This window comes from Cyanistes caeruleus, chromosome 6 (assembly GCF_971803275.1).
Source record: "Cyanistes caeruleus chromosome 6, bCyaCae1.hap1.1, whole genome shotgun sequence".
In the NCBI taxonomy this organism is placed as follows: Eukaryota; Metazoa; Chordata; class Aves; order Passeriformes; family Paridae; genus Cyanistes; species Cyanistes caeruleus.
The window spans coordinates 29,921,175-29,936,223 of record NC_141706.1 but is presented as its reverse complement, the minus strand read 5'-3'; the positions used below and the strand labels follow the sequence as shown (position 1 = coordinate 29,936,223).

The 15,049-nt window shown below is 38.9% G+C and overlaps 1 protein-coding gene and 1 long non-coding RNA gene across 5 annotated transcripts in view; one reads left to right on the top strand and one right to left on the bottom strand.

Annotated features, from left to right (window-relative positions):
* Positions 1-15,049, top strand: part of CSTPP1 (centriolar satellite-associated tubulin polyglutamylase complex regulator 1) — an 89,410-nt gene that overhangs the window by 20,011 nt on the left and 54,350 nt on the right. For all 4 annotated transcript variants that reach the window (XR_015288236.1, XR_015288237.1, XR_015288238.1 and 1 more), the window contains exon 3: positions 5,798-5,928. Coding sequence is in view for 1 of the 4 variants with exons in the window: in XM_086893681.1 (XP_086749807.1) it covers positions 5,798-5,928 (131 nt within the window). In the remaining 3 variants the exon portion in view is untranslated. The remainder of the gene's footprint in view (positions 1-5,797; positions 5,929-15,049) is intronic.
* Positions 2,615-11,166, bottom strand: LOC147652557 (uncharacterized). The gene is made up of 3 exons (XR_015288239.1): positions 11,078-11,166; positions 3,204-3,245; positions 2,615-2,702 (listed from the first exon to the last, which is right to left on the bottom strand). It is a non-coding gene; the product is annotated as an uncharacterized LOC147652557 (long non-coding RNA).

Genomic DNA, 15,049 nt, shown 5'->3' with positions numbered 1-15,049 from the left:
CAAAAGGCCTCTGTTTTTAAAGATCCCTGCATCCCCACCCCTTCCCATTTGCCTTTAATTTTTTTTTCTTTTTCTTCTTTTTTTTTATTTTTTTTAAATCCTGGACTAATGATTTAACTCAGTACAGTTATTTTAGCTTGTGATTTGCAAGCCTTGAGGTGTTAAATTACTGACCTACCATATGAAAAATTAAGGGAGAGGGACTCTAGAAAAGATGAAGGCTTTCTGGGTTATAACAAGCAAGCACAGCAACTCCTTTAATCCTTTCCTTCTCCAGAATCTGTAAACTGGTCTCAGAGGGTTTGATTTGCTACAAAGCAACGTAACAAAGCTTGTTCACTGCCTACTCTGAGCTGTGTCACATGTGCTGTGCTGTTCATTTTCTTCATCTCAGTACATGGGATAATCTCTGTACCACCTGTATTGTATGTCATGAATACAGATGTTCCTAGCCTATATCAAGAAGTCTGAAAACGCATAGTTAAAATTTGTGTCACTCCTTTCCCCCTTCCCACACCCTTCAGCTGAAGTTAGCTTGAGAGGGTGAGACAGAAAGGATCTCAAAAAATCCAGTTTCTGTGTTTGCAGTGTTGTATCACCCGTTCTTGCCAAAATTTTGTAGTGTAATGATTTCCTATCTGCCTGCTTGTTGAAAAAAACAACTCTTTACCCTTAAAGCCAGTCATCAGGAATAACTTTTAGCATCTGTTTTGTCTTAACACATTGCCAAGGAAATGCCTAAAAAGCACTGCTAATTTCATTAGAAGAAGATGGTGGTTTCCTTGAGGCTGACCTCAGGGTCCCAAGTTCTAAGATCTGTGGAATTTTAAAAAGCACTTGGATGGAACAATGGCTTTGAATTGAGGAATGCTCATGGTCCTACACTACCTTCCAAGTGTGATAGCTAAAAAAACAGTCCAATGATTTGTATTGTAGTACATTTAAAGCAAGAGGTGAATAATAAAATGATCTTAAACTACATTCATATAGCAGTAATTTCATCAGTACAACAGTGATTTATTTTTTCACCCAGTTATGCCTCCAGTTTTAAGTGTTCCCTCTCAGAGATCCTTCTAGGCAAGGTAAACCCCACTTTGCTATCTCAGAGCATAGCCTCATGCTAAATGCAATTGGTCATTTGGGGGATGTTTTGTTGTGGTTAAGTTATTTAACAACAGAAATGGCCTGGTTTTTAAAGCCTTTTGTATTTCAGTATTTTCTATTGCTAGAGCTAGTTTTTTGGTACCCATTGTAGAACAGTCTCTAATCCTAATACTCCTGGTTATCCCTGTGCTTTAGCTTACACAATGATGCAGTCTTGGAGCTCTGGGTTCCTTTCAGATGGAACTAAACTGGAAGATATATTCCTTCTGCAAATGAGCATTCAGTCAATGGGACTAGATTAGAACTAGTCCAGAGCATGTGTCAAGAAAAAACAAATCTTCCACACTCCTTTCATCTACAGATGTTTCGGTCAGTCTGAACATAGCCTCTGACAGCAACTTTGCATTTGAGACTACCTTATTTTTGCTTGAGGCACTCAACTTGGTTTTAATGACTTAGACACTTGTGTAGCTGGCAGGAAAAGTGTGTGTGTGTGTGTGTGTGTGTAAATGGTTCATGCTCAAGAAGCCTTCAAATTTTTTTCTTCATCATGTTCTTGACAGAGAATGTAAGCAGTAATGCTGTCAATTTAGAAAAAAATAGTCATTGTTCCTTGTTTTCCATTTGGTAGAGGAGGGGTCCTGTGAGCTTGTTCAACTCTTTGCATGGTAACCTAAAGTGGTACCTGCTACGGGGACAGCAAGGTCCTGGCAAGCTCTTCCATCCTTCTTCAGGGACTCTGCATTGTGCACATTTGGCTTTGCCTGGGTTCAGCAGGCAGAGGCTAACTGCTAAAATGAGTTTCAATTGCGATGTTACCATAGCATCCTGGGACTTCTACAATCTATTTAGAAGTCCAAAGGTTTGAAAAGAATACTTGAAAGTTTCTGGACTCTGGCAGGTTGCCGAAATGTAAATACACAAAAGACAAAGCCTTATGAAAGCTGCTCTGTTCAGAGAAGCAGCACCTGAGTGCTAGAATTCCCAGCACAGCCATTTTTGAGAGCTGGGGCTGTTTTATCAAAGTCTCCTCCCAAACCTTTTTCCTTCCCCTCACATGCATGTACCATCCCACAAGCAGAACATGGGTGTGCTGCAAGATGCAGCCCTCTCAGCAGTGGTGTTGGAGGATACTGTTCTGGGGTTTGGCTGCTTTGGGACATGGGAAGGAAAGGAGGGAGAAAGCATCCTGAAGCCTCTACTGCAAGAATTTCTTTAGATAGCTTCATCAAGTGAGAACCTTGCTTTATTCTTCTCTTGTCTTTCTTCAGGATTTTCTCACAAGTGAATGGAAAAAGCTTTTTTGTTACCAGAGTATCCAGTTGCGTAACAATTCTTGCATGAAAGATGAGTGCTCACAGTAAACTGGTATTAACTAATGAACATTCAATTCAATTTGTAGTCTTGGTTTCAGCAAGACAAATAAAATCACATCATTAGTAACTATTGTTACTCTTCCAATTTGCCTTCTCTATTTACTGATAATATAGACGACTGAAGCAATCATTAGGTTTGCAAAAGGAGGCTTGGAGACTAGCACAGTTGTTGAAAGCTTTCTTCTGGAAGGAATCTCTTGCAGATGGCTGTACTTTAAATGCCTAAAAGGGGGAAAAAGAGCAGTTAACCAGAGAAGTGAAAAATTATTTTCCCTGCTTCTGGGTTCCCAAACCCATTTCTAAATGATTGAGGACAAAGTAATAACTTGTTGAGGTACCCTGTTTTTTCCTGTCTTTCTTCTTCAAATGTGCTGAAAAGCTCTGGCCATTTAACTTTGTTAATAGTATGAGCTGTTCAGTGAGGAGGACAGATAGAGGGAAGACTGAGTAATCCTACAGGAAGAATTTCAGCAGCTGTTCAACTTGCTGAGAATTATTGAGCTTAATGGTTAAGTTTGTTCCTTTATTGTTGATATCTTGCTTAAGCCGTTTCTCTGAGTGCAACTTGTTTCATTTTTGTATTCAAAAGTAATTGGGAAAAAACATCTGTTTGCATGTGTATTAAAATCAAGGTAAGGTGTTGGTCATATGCCCTACCTACTGGTAGAATACGTATAACAACTTTGGGTTGTCATAATTTCTCTTTGGTCCAGAAATGCTTACCTGTAAGACTGCCACATTAATGGTAACTTCATCTCTGGGCAGCTGTAAAAAAAAAGGTAGCCAAGTTATTTTGGTACTGCCTATCTACCCATGATACAGGAATTTCAACATATGTAGTTTATTCAAATTATATGATGTTCCTGTTCCTTATAGTGATCTTGACCCTCTTTGAGAGTAGATTTGTTATTGGGCTGCTTTCTGGATAGCTCCATCATGGGCTGGCTCCTTTGAGCTGAACTTTTACTACTTATAAAAAGGAATTTATAAAGTAGGGTTTCTGAAATGTAGCATCTTAACTGGGATAAAATTCTGATTCCCAGGCTTGCAGTCTCGAGCTTTTGGGGGAAAATCCTTCCACTGTATAGTTAAACAAAATCCTCCTTTACTCAACTAGCTGGCGGCACTTGGCTGTCAGCACATCCAGGTGTGCTGATGTTCCAGCATATCCACCCACTCTTTTAACTGAGTAAGCAACAAATGATATCATACCCTTCTGCCTGGTAGGTTTAGAGCCATGCCATGCTGAAAATGCAAGTGACTGTAGTTTTTGCATATTAGAAATAAGGAATAATGTAGTAGGACTGTCTGTTGTGAATTAATAGTAGGTTAGCTTCATGTCTGGACCTTTCCGTTACAATTGTGCCAGGATCTGCTTCCAAAATTTGCATGTTCTGTAGATGTTCTGAGCAATATAATTTGGTGCATTTAATTGTATCATTGTGCCTTCATTTTCTTTCTCTTCCAAAATGTCTCCCTTATGTGTGTTATCTTTCTGAAAGCTGCCTTCTTCTATTACAACAAGTTTCTTCTTTTTCATCTGTAGCCTTCTTTTCTCCATCAGTCTGTCAAATCATCAGCGAAACAATGCAGATCAGAAATGAAAGAAGTCATACAGGCTGTGGTTTGGGATGAGAAGATCTGAAATTCCATTTCCAGCTTTGTCACAGGCATCTTGTGGGACTTCTTGCAAGTTAGTTTACGGTACTCTGAACTTGTTCACTTTAAGGCAGTGAGCAGCAGCACTTTGTAATGAATACTCTTTACTCACAGTGGTAGTCATGTAATTTTGGCATATTTTGATCCAGCACATGATTTATTTATTTACTTTAATCTCTCGGGACAATGGTTGTGCTTTACTTTGCATGAAAAAGGTTTCATAAATATGAAATACTGTATTTGTCCATGATATTTACAGAAAGAATACTCCTGATTCCAGGATTCAAGTGTCACAAGTGTTTCTTAATCATAAAGTGATTGTACTTATTTTATTTGAGTTATCTTTCCTTCTGGGTAGGGAGGCTAGAGACTGTGTTCTGTACTACCTTTCAACACATGACAACAGATTGCGTTTGCTCATGTGTTTGAGAACCAGGATATTAAAAATGAGAAATTGTGATTCCTTTTGTAAAAATTGAATGCCTTCTCTTCACACACACCCACACCCAGTTGTTACATACCTTTTTAAATTTTGCTAAACTCTGTTTGGTATAATTCTCTTTCAAATGTGAAACACTTTTCTATGTTCATCTTCTATGAAGGATAAAGTGATTTAAAGTCTTTGTATTTAAAGAGGTGAGTTAAAATTGCAAGCTGGGAGGGTTCACACTGACCACCGGATTTTGTCTGTTGCGGAGATGCTACCTATGGAGAGGATCTGCTGTGATGAAAGTAAACTTGTATCTTTTCATTAATTCTCTCCTATGAGGGAGAGTTAAGCTGCTGTCCCAAGTGAATGTTTTAATGATCTCTCTGGAGTGTTTCAAAGCTTTGTCCCACTTGCATGATGCTGAGTGAAATGCACAAAATCTATCTTTGAGGCAACCCTGTCATTATACCTTTTGGTATATAATGTTTGTATTTGCATTTCTTTTGTTCTTGTATGTTGAGCTTTACCATGCCCAAAGGAGAACTTCTTGCACTTCAGAGAAACCTTTGTAAGACAAATGTTTGCTGTAATAAGTTAGCCTAAAGTGCTTACGATTCATATTTTAGAAATTTATACTAAAATCCAAAAACATGAGTGTTGAATAGAAGATCCATCATAATGTCCAGCTACTCTTTTCAAAGTGCATTAGTGCAAATTGTTGTTTAGTGATGTGTCAATCAGCTTTTCATCACAAGTACAGTAAATTTTATACATCCAACAGTCAATTTTCAGTAACCTAGAAATGATATCTTGAGCCTTCTCTTAAAGAGGATTTTTTTTGTGGCTTTAAAGAAAACTGTAATGAAAATAGCAGTGAAGTTCAAATGGTACTAAAAGAAAGGGCATCTTCTGGTCAAATAAACGACAGTTACTCTTGGTAAGCCATTTTCCAATGGATTGTTTTCAAATAAGTGGGTCTTGGACACTCCTTGCTGGGATTCTTTAGAATGAATTTTACTTTCACAAACCTCTAATTCCTATAATTAAATTTCAATGTGTGGTTTTTGCAAATAGTCTTCTCTCTAGAGAACAGATGGGTATAAACTTTGGAGATTTGGTTTCACAAAATGTAATGGCCAGTGGTTTTCTTGCTGCTGTTCTAGTTGTTCCCAGAACATTCATGTTGGTTCAGCTTTCTAACATTCTTGTTTTGACTTTATGTCCACAGTTTTAACAGCGTGCGGCAAGGAACACACATTTTGTTCCGTGAGTTCAGCTTTGTTCAAGCCACCCCTCATAACAGGGCATCTTTTCTTCGGACCTTCTGGAGGTGTTTCCGAACTGTGGGGAAAAATGGAGGCAAGTATTCCAGCATCTGCTGCTGTCCTGTTACCTTGACATGAAAATCATTAGCTGGGCTATTAATGCACTACAAATACTGACCCTTCACATTGTGTTCTAATATTCTAACATTATTTAATGGGGGACAACATCACATTTCCCTGTGGGATGGTTAAAAATGGCTCCCAGAAAATAGCACCTTGTTGCTAGCACTGCTTCTGTTACAGAAGAGCCTGTCAAGAAACAATAGATCAGAGGGAGGACATTGTGAGCCTTGAGATGGATAGGAAAAAAAATGTGCTGGAGGTTGGTGGCTGGGACCCAGAGAAAGTTAGAATATCAGGTGTGGAGCATGAGGGAAGGGGGTGCTGAAATTCTCAGCCAGCTGGGCTCCTGACTGCTTTCATTAGGAGCCTGCAGGAGGTTGCATTCATAGCGGTGTGGGGTGGCTAACGCTGCCACCTGAGCTGTGCCTGAATAGTCCTGCCATAGCTCCTACATGATGCTGCAGAATCCTGTAGTGGAAGAGGGACCACTGACAACTGTGTGACCTCTTCCCCAACCCTACCCACAAGGAAAAAGCTCCAGTGCCAAAATAAATACTCAGCACTGTGCTATCATGCCTAGCTATTCTTATATTGCACTTGGTATATTAGGTATTTCAGAACTGGCCAGAGTTCAAAATAAACTCCTGTAACTACATGCAACTAAAATTATGTTTTATTTTACTTTTTAATTTAGTATTTTAAGCAAATACACTGAAAGTTGCTGTACAAATATGAATGTTGGTGGGGTTTTTTTTAACTGTAAGCCTCATTTTTTTCAGGCTATTCAGCCTCATTTCTTCTTGCAGGAAAGATGTCTCTTAAATCCAGATGAAACCTTGCCTTCTGGCTAAGCTTTGCAACACTTCTGCTTTTGATGAGCAGAGTTTGCCAGACCATGAATAAAGACTTTTTTGACATATGCCATCTAGATTTTTGGCAATTAAGCAATCATAGTTAAACATGACAAAATCTGTAGTAAGCTACTGAGGTATCTGACCGTGCTGTCTGTAACACCTTCTTCCCAGTGAGAGGTACTTTGTTATGTTATAAATAATTGACTTTAGTCCAGGGATAATATTTTAAAGATTTCAGAAGAATTATATGATACTAATTTAAGAGTATGCAGTAAGGACGTATCTGATTTGAGATCAGGTCATAATCAGGAAAAATAAAATGTAGAGTCCTAGACCATATTTCTGTATAGGAGTTAGAGATAATAGTGAAGAAGTCATCCACCAGAATTGCAGCTGTTAGTAGTAAACCATACAGAAAAATTGTGAAGAAGCTCTCTGATGCAAAGTGTCCACTGCAGTACTTTCAGTGCAAGTTTTCATCAGGCTTTATTTATCCAGCATTGACCTCAGCCAGAGAAAGGACACCTGGCTTTGTTGAAACAAATGGAAAAGTTATAACTTTGTAATATCTCCTTTCTCTTTAACTTTTAGTAGTTTTATGTGAGTATGGAAAAGGCCATGGAAGAAAGTGCAATCACCAAGGTACTTTGAAGAGAAAGGGTAATAAGCACAGGAACAAAAGCTCAGGTGGATGCTGCTAAGCTCTGGTTGTAGCCTAAAAGGAGTTCGGTGTATATTTTTCTAACTTTGAAGTCCAGTAGCTTCACATTTTAATCTGGGTAAATATTACATGTTTAACTGTATATTTATACATCTACATACATTTTCTTTTTACACTAACTAGAGACAGAAATGCATCACTCTATATAATGACTCTCAATATTTTCATCCACTTAGTCCAATTTTTCTGTTTTTCTAGCCAGAATTATGAACTAGAACCTTGATATTTTTTGTTTAAGTTTTATTTGCTATGGAATTTTTTTTTTGCTATACCTGTGTGTAGGGGAACTCGTAACATTCATGGCCATTTAAGAATTAAACTCATTTACTGAGAAGCTGAACCTGTGCAGTGTGGTGGGTGAAATATGGTCATTACCACACTCAGGCATAGACTAGAACTAGATTTTTTTCTTGGCTGTGTTTGCATGGGAAGCCTATGCTGGAGCAGACTCCTGGAAGGACATGTGGACCCACGGAGAGAGGAGCCCATGCTGGAGCATCTTTGCTGGCAGCACTTGTGACTTCATGGGGGACTCAAGCTGGTGCAGTGCATCCCTGAAGGACTGTGCCCATGGAAGGGACCTACTCTGGGAAGTTTGTGATGAACTGCAGCCCCAGGGAGGATATTATGCTGCACAATTTTGTGGAGGAGTGTCTCCCATGAGTAGAATGCCATACTGGAGCTGGGGAAAAGAGCAAGGAGATAGAAATGGCAGAAACAATGTGTGACAATCTTCCTGGTCTCCCTGTGTCACTTATGGGTTGGAAGGTGGTAAAGAAATCAGGAGTGAGGTTGAGTCCAGAAAGAAGGCAGGGGTGAGTGGAAGGTTTAAGATTTTGTTTGATTTCTTACTATCCTATTCTGATTTCATTCATAATAAATTCAATTGCATTTCCCTAAATCGAGTCTGTTTTGCCTGTGATAGTAACTGATGAGTTATCTCTCCTTGTCCTACTCTTGCCCCATGAGGATTTCATTGTATTTTCTCTTGATTATCTAGTTGAGGGGGTAGAGTGAAAGAGCAGCTTTGGTGGGCACCTGGTATCCAGCCAGGCTCAAACCACCACAAGGAGGTAGGTAATTTATGGAGTCCTGGTAAGAAATTCTGTTTATGGTTATATACTGTGCAGTAGAGCATGGGACAAACAACCTGCTGTTTCTGAAATTAGTAGCAATATAGCTTGGGCTAATATAGGAATATTACTTTTGAGACCTGAACTAGAATTTCTGCACTGGATGCCCTATGTCAGGTATGGAGTGTTATTCATCAAATGGCCACTTTATGTCAATGGAATTTCTGTGTGCAGAAAAGGATGATAATATACCCTTTGTTTTCTACAGCATGATTCTGATCTGCCCCAGTTTTCTTTCTGGGTTTGTTTCTGGGCAGGGATTGCTCCGTTCTTTGTCACTGATTTATGTCTGTGAAGAACTATGAAGGAATCTTTTGTCTTCCTTTGTCAAAAGTATTACATTCACTAACTTCCATGTCTTCTAGGATGTTCTTGGTTTTATTTATTCCTTTGTCATAAAAGTGTTTACTGCTGTTTGCCCCTCTCTCATCTACTTTCATTCCAGATTTGAATTTCATGTTTTAGGAGTGAGTGGTGGCTTTTTCTTAATTTTCTCCATCTGTGGAGGGTACCCCTGATAAACGACATAAACACCAACCTTATGAGCATATAAGTCCACCTAATAAATAACTTACATCAAAGCTTTTACCTTGGCTGGAGGGAAGCAAGGGAGAATATTAAAGATGTAAGATGATGCCATTTCCAAGTTTATACAAACTCACAAAACCCCAAACAAACAAAACCTCCATCTTTTCATTTCTGAGTGTGTAATTGGGATTTTAGAAAAGTAGATAAAATCTCACAAATAAGTTAAGTGATTCCTTAATCTGGCTGCTAGCTGTTCTTCCTTGATGCAGGGAAATTTCCTGCTTTGTCTGTCAGTCTTGACCATGCCTTGATTTGGAATGTGTTGTTGTTCACTCAAGAAGATGCATCTAGCCATGAGTTCTCAAATGGCCAATAATAGAGAAATCTGTCTGAACACAAACAGTGCTTAAGTGTAACAATCTGCAGAACCATGTATACAGTAATTGAAATGCACTAACATTACTGTTTCTCTTGGGAAATTGCTGTAGATGTTACTTTTCTATTTAATTCCTTATCCTTTTGAATTACTGGGAAATAGCTCTTCATGGAAAAATATAGCAGATTTTATGTTATTTTTCTATGATGTTAGCTCTGTTACTTGATGGGTTCTGGTTACATTGACCTTTTCAAGTCCTTTTGTTTGGAGATTAGATGTATTTTTTCTTTTGTCTCTGAATAGCAAGGGAAAATTACTAGGTTCAATAAATGTGATGGTAACACTTGAAAAAGTAAAATTTGTTGTTTGGGGGGGTTATTTGGTTTTTTTTCTTAAGGGGATTTCTTTTTGGTGATTTGCTGGATCTATTTTACAGGATTTTCCAGTGGTTTTAGAAGCTTAGTAAGAAGCAGAGTTCTATTTTCAAGTATGCATAAGCATATCTGGGATTCCATGCATTGGGAATGTGATACCAGGACTAGAAGGAAACAGATGAATGTGATCCAGTGTCAAGAAACTGAGGTTTCTTGTTGAAAAAAAACTTCACAGAATTTCTTATGATAGAATCAGAATATGCTAAGTTGGAAGGGACCCACCATGATCACTGAATCCAGTTCCAGGCCCTGCACACAACGACCCCAAGAATCACACCATGTGCCTGAGAGTGTTTTTCAGATGCTTCTTGAACTCTCTCAGGCTGATGCTGTTGCCACTTCCCTGAGGAGCCTGTTCCAGTGCCCAAACACCCTTGGGGTGAAGAACCCTTTTCCTAATATCCAGCCTAAACCTCCCCTGACTCAGCTTCATGTCTTCCTTGAGTCTTGTCCCCAGTCATGAGAGAATAGATATCAGTGCCTGCCCCTCCACTTCCCATTGTGAGGATGCTGAAGACCACAATGAGGTTTCCCCTCAGTGTCTTCTCCAGGCTGAACAGAGCATGTGACCTCAGCCACTCCTCACATGGCTTTCCCTCCAGACCCTTCACCATTGTTGTAGCCATCCTTTGAACAATCTGTAATAGTTTCATGTCTTTCATATATTGTGGCACCCAAAACTGCACACAGGGCTCGAGGTGAGGCCGCCCCAGTGCAGAGCAGAGAGGAACAATCCCCTCCCTTGTCTGCCTGGTGATGCTGTGCCTGATGCACTTCTGGACATGCTTGCCCCTCCTGGCTGTCAGGGCACTGCTGACTCATAATCCGCTTTCTGTCCACCAGGACCCTCATGCCCCTTTCCTGTGGCACTGCTCTCCAGCCTTTTGTTCCCCAGTCTGTCCACACAGCCAGGGTTGCCCCATCTCAGGTGCAGAATCTGGCACCTGCCTTCATTAAACTTCACATGGTTGGTGAACAACCAGACCTCTGATTTGTCAAGGTCTCTCTGCAGGGCCTTTCTGCCCTTGAGAAAGTCAATAGCTCTGCCCAGTTTAATGTCATTGACAAACTTACTTAGTATTCCTTTGATTCCCACATCCATGTCATTTATGAAGATGTTGAGAACTGGGCCTAAGATGGAGCCCTGTGGAACCCCACTGGTGAGAGGTCACCATTCTGTTAGCCCATTTACTAGAACCCTTTGTGCCCTCCTTTTAACTTGTACCAATGATACACAACACTCACAGAGGTGGTTAGAGGACAGCTAGTGTTTGTTGAAGCATAATGATCAGTTAGCAACAGATTTCTCCCAGAGGAAGGCAGAATGGCCAGAAGTCTTGTTTTCCCTCTCCTTGTGCTTAAATTGACCTCTTGGAATCTATCTGACCTGCTCTTTTGAATTGTCTGTTCCTCAGGACTCTTTAATTAAAACTGTGCTTTCTCAGTTTAAATGGCCCCTGCAGAGTTCTGCTGTGAAGCCTCATAAGGTCAACATATGCCTCTCCCAACCCCCATGGCTTTCATGTCTTGTTGGTTCTCTGTTTTTAATTAAAAAGATTTTTCCTTAAATGCTTTCCAGCCAATTAGAGAAATTTTGCACTGAGAAACTTGTTCCAGGCCTGATGTACTGAGAAGTGAACAGAAAGCTCAGTCAGAGCCATTGGCACTTCTTTTCTAGAGCCCCAGCTTTCTTTGGTGCTTTTCAACAGCTTTTCTCTTTTTTCTTGCTTTGTGCCTCCCCCCCTCCCAATTTAGAACTGCTTCCAGCAAAAATAGCTGTTGTTTGATACCTTAGATATAGCACTGAAATGTGAAACTGCTGCAGAAAGTATGTTAGACTATATTGCCTGAGAATCCTTTTTGCAGACACTTGCCTCCCCTTCAGACAAAAGGTACTGTTACTGTTCATATTGAAATAAAATCTTATAAAATAGCCATGTTTCTTTCACATTCATCACATTCACTTCTGCACACTTGCATTAGGAAATTGGAAGCCTAGCTGTCTCTGGAGCTTGTGGAAAGGGAGGTTTAACACAACCAAGCACATGAGCTATGTCATGAAATGAAAAGAGTGGTAAGCCTCTATGACTATATTTACTTGAGTTTGCCAGGAAGGCTAGATTCCTTACAAAAATTAAAAATTAAAGAAATGTCTTATCTATATAATTCATGTAACTTGGAGATGGATAAGAGCTAAATGGACCACTGTTCTCCCAGCTCAATTTTGAAAGATGCTATTTTAATACATTTTTGTTGACAAGATGACTTTCCTGAGGTTACAAAATCCCTTCCTTTGCTAGTGTCATTCTAATACTTCTACACGTTGTTCTTTGTGTTAAATTATTCTGCCTTTTTTTATTCCCTCTCTTGTAAGCTTTTAAACTATCTCCATTTTTAACTTAGCCAATCTCTGCTGAGATGTTTAGAGCAATATGGTGACAATTCACCATAAATATCAGAATCTTTTTTCCTGTCTTTTTTATTTGGTTATTGAAACCAAATCAGATTTATATACCATGTTATTGTAGGAAATCTTTTATTTATCAGTGAGATCTCACAGCATGTCCTAAACATAGGTAAGCTGTGAATTTTAATGCAGTATTCTCTGGAAATTCATTCTGTGGTGAAATAGCAGATAGCCTTGGCTGAAATGATTGATCTCCAACCTTACTCACGTCATAGTTCCTTTGTGCTACAGTTACAGCTGTTGCTATTTATGATTTATCAATGTAGCTCTGCCTGGAAGCAATCATGATTCCAGAGTATCAGGACAAAGGATTTCTGAAGCTGGGGAGAAATAAGTGGAGGATTGCATTTTAGAGATGGTGAGATATATCTACAAGCCATTGTAAGTTTAAACATCTGCATTACATAGATCTAAAATGCATTGTAGTAATCATTTGTAGAAGTGGGTCAGTGATGGAGTCTTCAACTAGTCCCTCCTTGAATTCAGTTCATGCCATTCTTTCAAGGCAGTTTGTGAAATTAAATGTAGCACACTGAAAATCCTCCTTGTCTAATCTGGTTTGGTGTTTATTTTTTGCCCCAGTATTTTATTTCCTTTTCAACTGTCTCTGAGCATACACCAGCTTGTCTTAATATTCAAACATTTTTTTTCAATTCCATGTTACAGATGTATATCTCTGGTTTTATTTTTTTTAAACCAAGAAACTTTTCTGTTTGTTTTCTAATGTTTTCTGGATATTTTGTGTCTTTTGACACTTCTTCACTGGTTGTGTCATTGGCAAATTAAATTAATATGTTCTTTCGCTCAGTTGAGCGAAACATTTAAATAAGCAGTGATCATTGTTGCATTCTGCTAAGCAATTATCCAAAATTCAACTGGTAATTATTATTATTATTTGCTTTGCAGTCTTCTGGCAAGTTTCCCATCCCTATGACAGCATTCCTATTCAAACCAACTGAAATGGATTTTTTTAATTAAGACTTTTTTAGGTTTCAATATAGTCTTGAAGAGTTAGTATTGCAAATTGTGGGGAAGTTTACTGGAACAAAACTAGTTCTAGATTGTTTGACCTGGTCTAGGATTCTGAATGTTCCATGTTTCTTTTATTAAGTAAACTTGGTCTATCTCTTATCTCACTTGTGACATGTCTTGAAAGATGATCTGCACACTTCATATGCATAGGCAGTCATCCAGCAGAATGTCTATGAAGCCTTAGTTTTATTAATTAGTATGTTTTATGATATTGTTAATCTATTCTTCAGCAGCAGAAATGCTGAAAGAGAGGTAGAGAAAGTAGGTGAAAGTCTTGTTTTATCTCAATTCCTTATACTGTGACTTTCTGCAAAGAGGTTGTAAGAGAAGTCTCTGTGAAGCCCACATCTGCTTTCAGCCTAATGTTGACTCTTAGTCTGCCCTGAGAGCTGAAAGTGCCTAAACTGAGGAGCACATTATCTACTTTCCTTCTCTGTGAACCCTAAAGCATACTTCTGCCCATGCTATTGGCTTCAAGTGTGTGTCTGTGCTGTGCAATGCAATGTTTACCTAAACAATGAAGCTTGGGGTTTGTATTTCCATATGGTACAATTCAGCACTGTCTCAAGATACTGGCTTGGGACCTGGAAGTTGCAGAGCTATGTTGCTCTGACAGCAGCCTGAGCCTATTAGGTCTGTCTCAGCAGATCAGCTGACATATGGGGAGTGTTATTATGGTGTGTCTACACTCATTTCTGTGGAATAAACTCTGGCATCTATGTGTTAAGCTGTTGTGAGCAGTGTAGATGCAATCTGAGGAAGAAGACTGTGAAGGACGAATGTGTGTTCAGCATGAATGGAAGAGTAAGGACTCTTCTTTGCACACATGCATTTAAGTCTTTGACGTAGCCTTGGTACTAGGAGTTATCATTTTAAGTGAAGAGATAACTACCTTTTTGTTCAGCTACACAAAAAAATCTCAGAACAAATAATTTTCGTGTCTTTATCATCCCAGGTTCTTCTTCAGCTTTTTCTCTCTCATGGTCTTGTTATTAATAGTTTCCATCACTACACATTCACTACCTAACTTTCTTAAATTAACATTTATAGATTATAGATTTATATACTGCACTCCTGACTCTACAAGATGTATCTCTCATTGGATTGAGCAGACCTGACCTATACGTAGAAAGTTTTTTTCTGTTTGATCATTGGGAATTTGCACAACTACAATTTCTAACCTCCTGTTCTTCCACTTCATCTAATAGTTATACTCACAAAAGCTTTACATTCAGTTATTTTGATAAAATAACCTTGGGAGTGACATTTATTTCTTTTGAGGAACTGATTTTTCCCTGTGTTGTTAAAAGGATCGACTGAATTTCTGTTTCTGTAACTACATAACTGAACTCTTCCAGCAAGCCTTTTCTTGTTAGGCAAGATAATTCGATCCTAGAATCTTAAAACCTTTCAGGAAGTCTCTACTTTGCACTTTGTTTTGAGGCCTTGGTTCCATTCACTATGTCCATGGTTGACTAAAGAGTGATTTTGAATTAAGTACAGAAATTCTTTCATCCTTTTAAAGTTGCCTTACCTTAGTAAACATC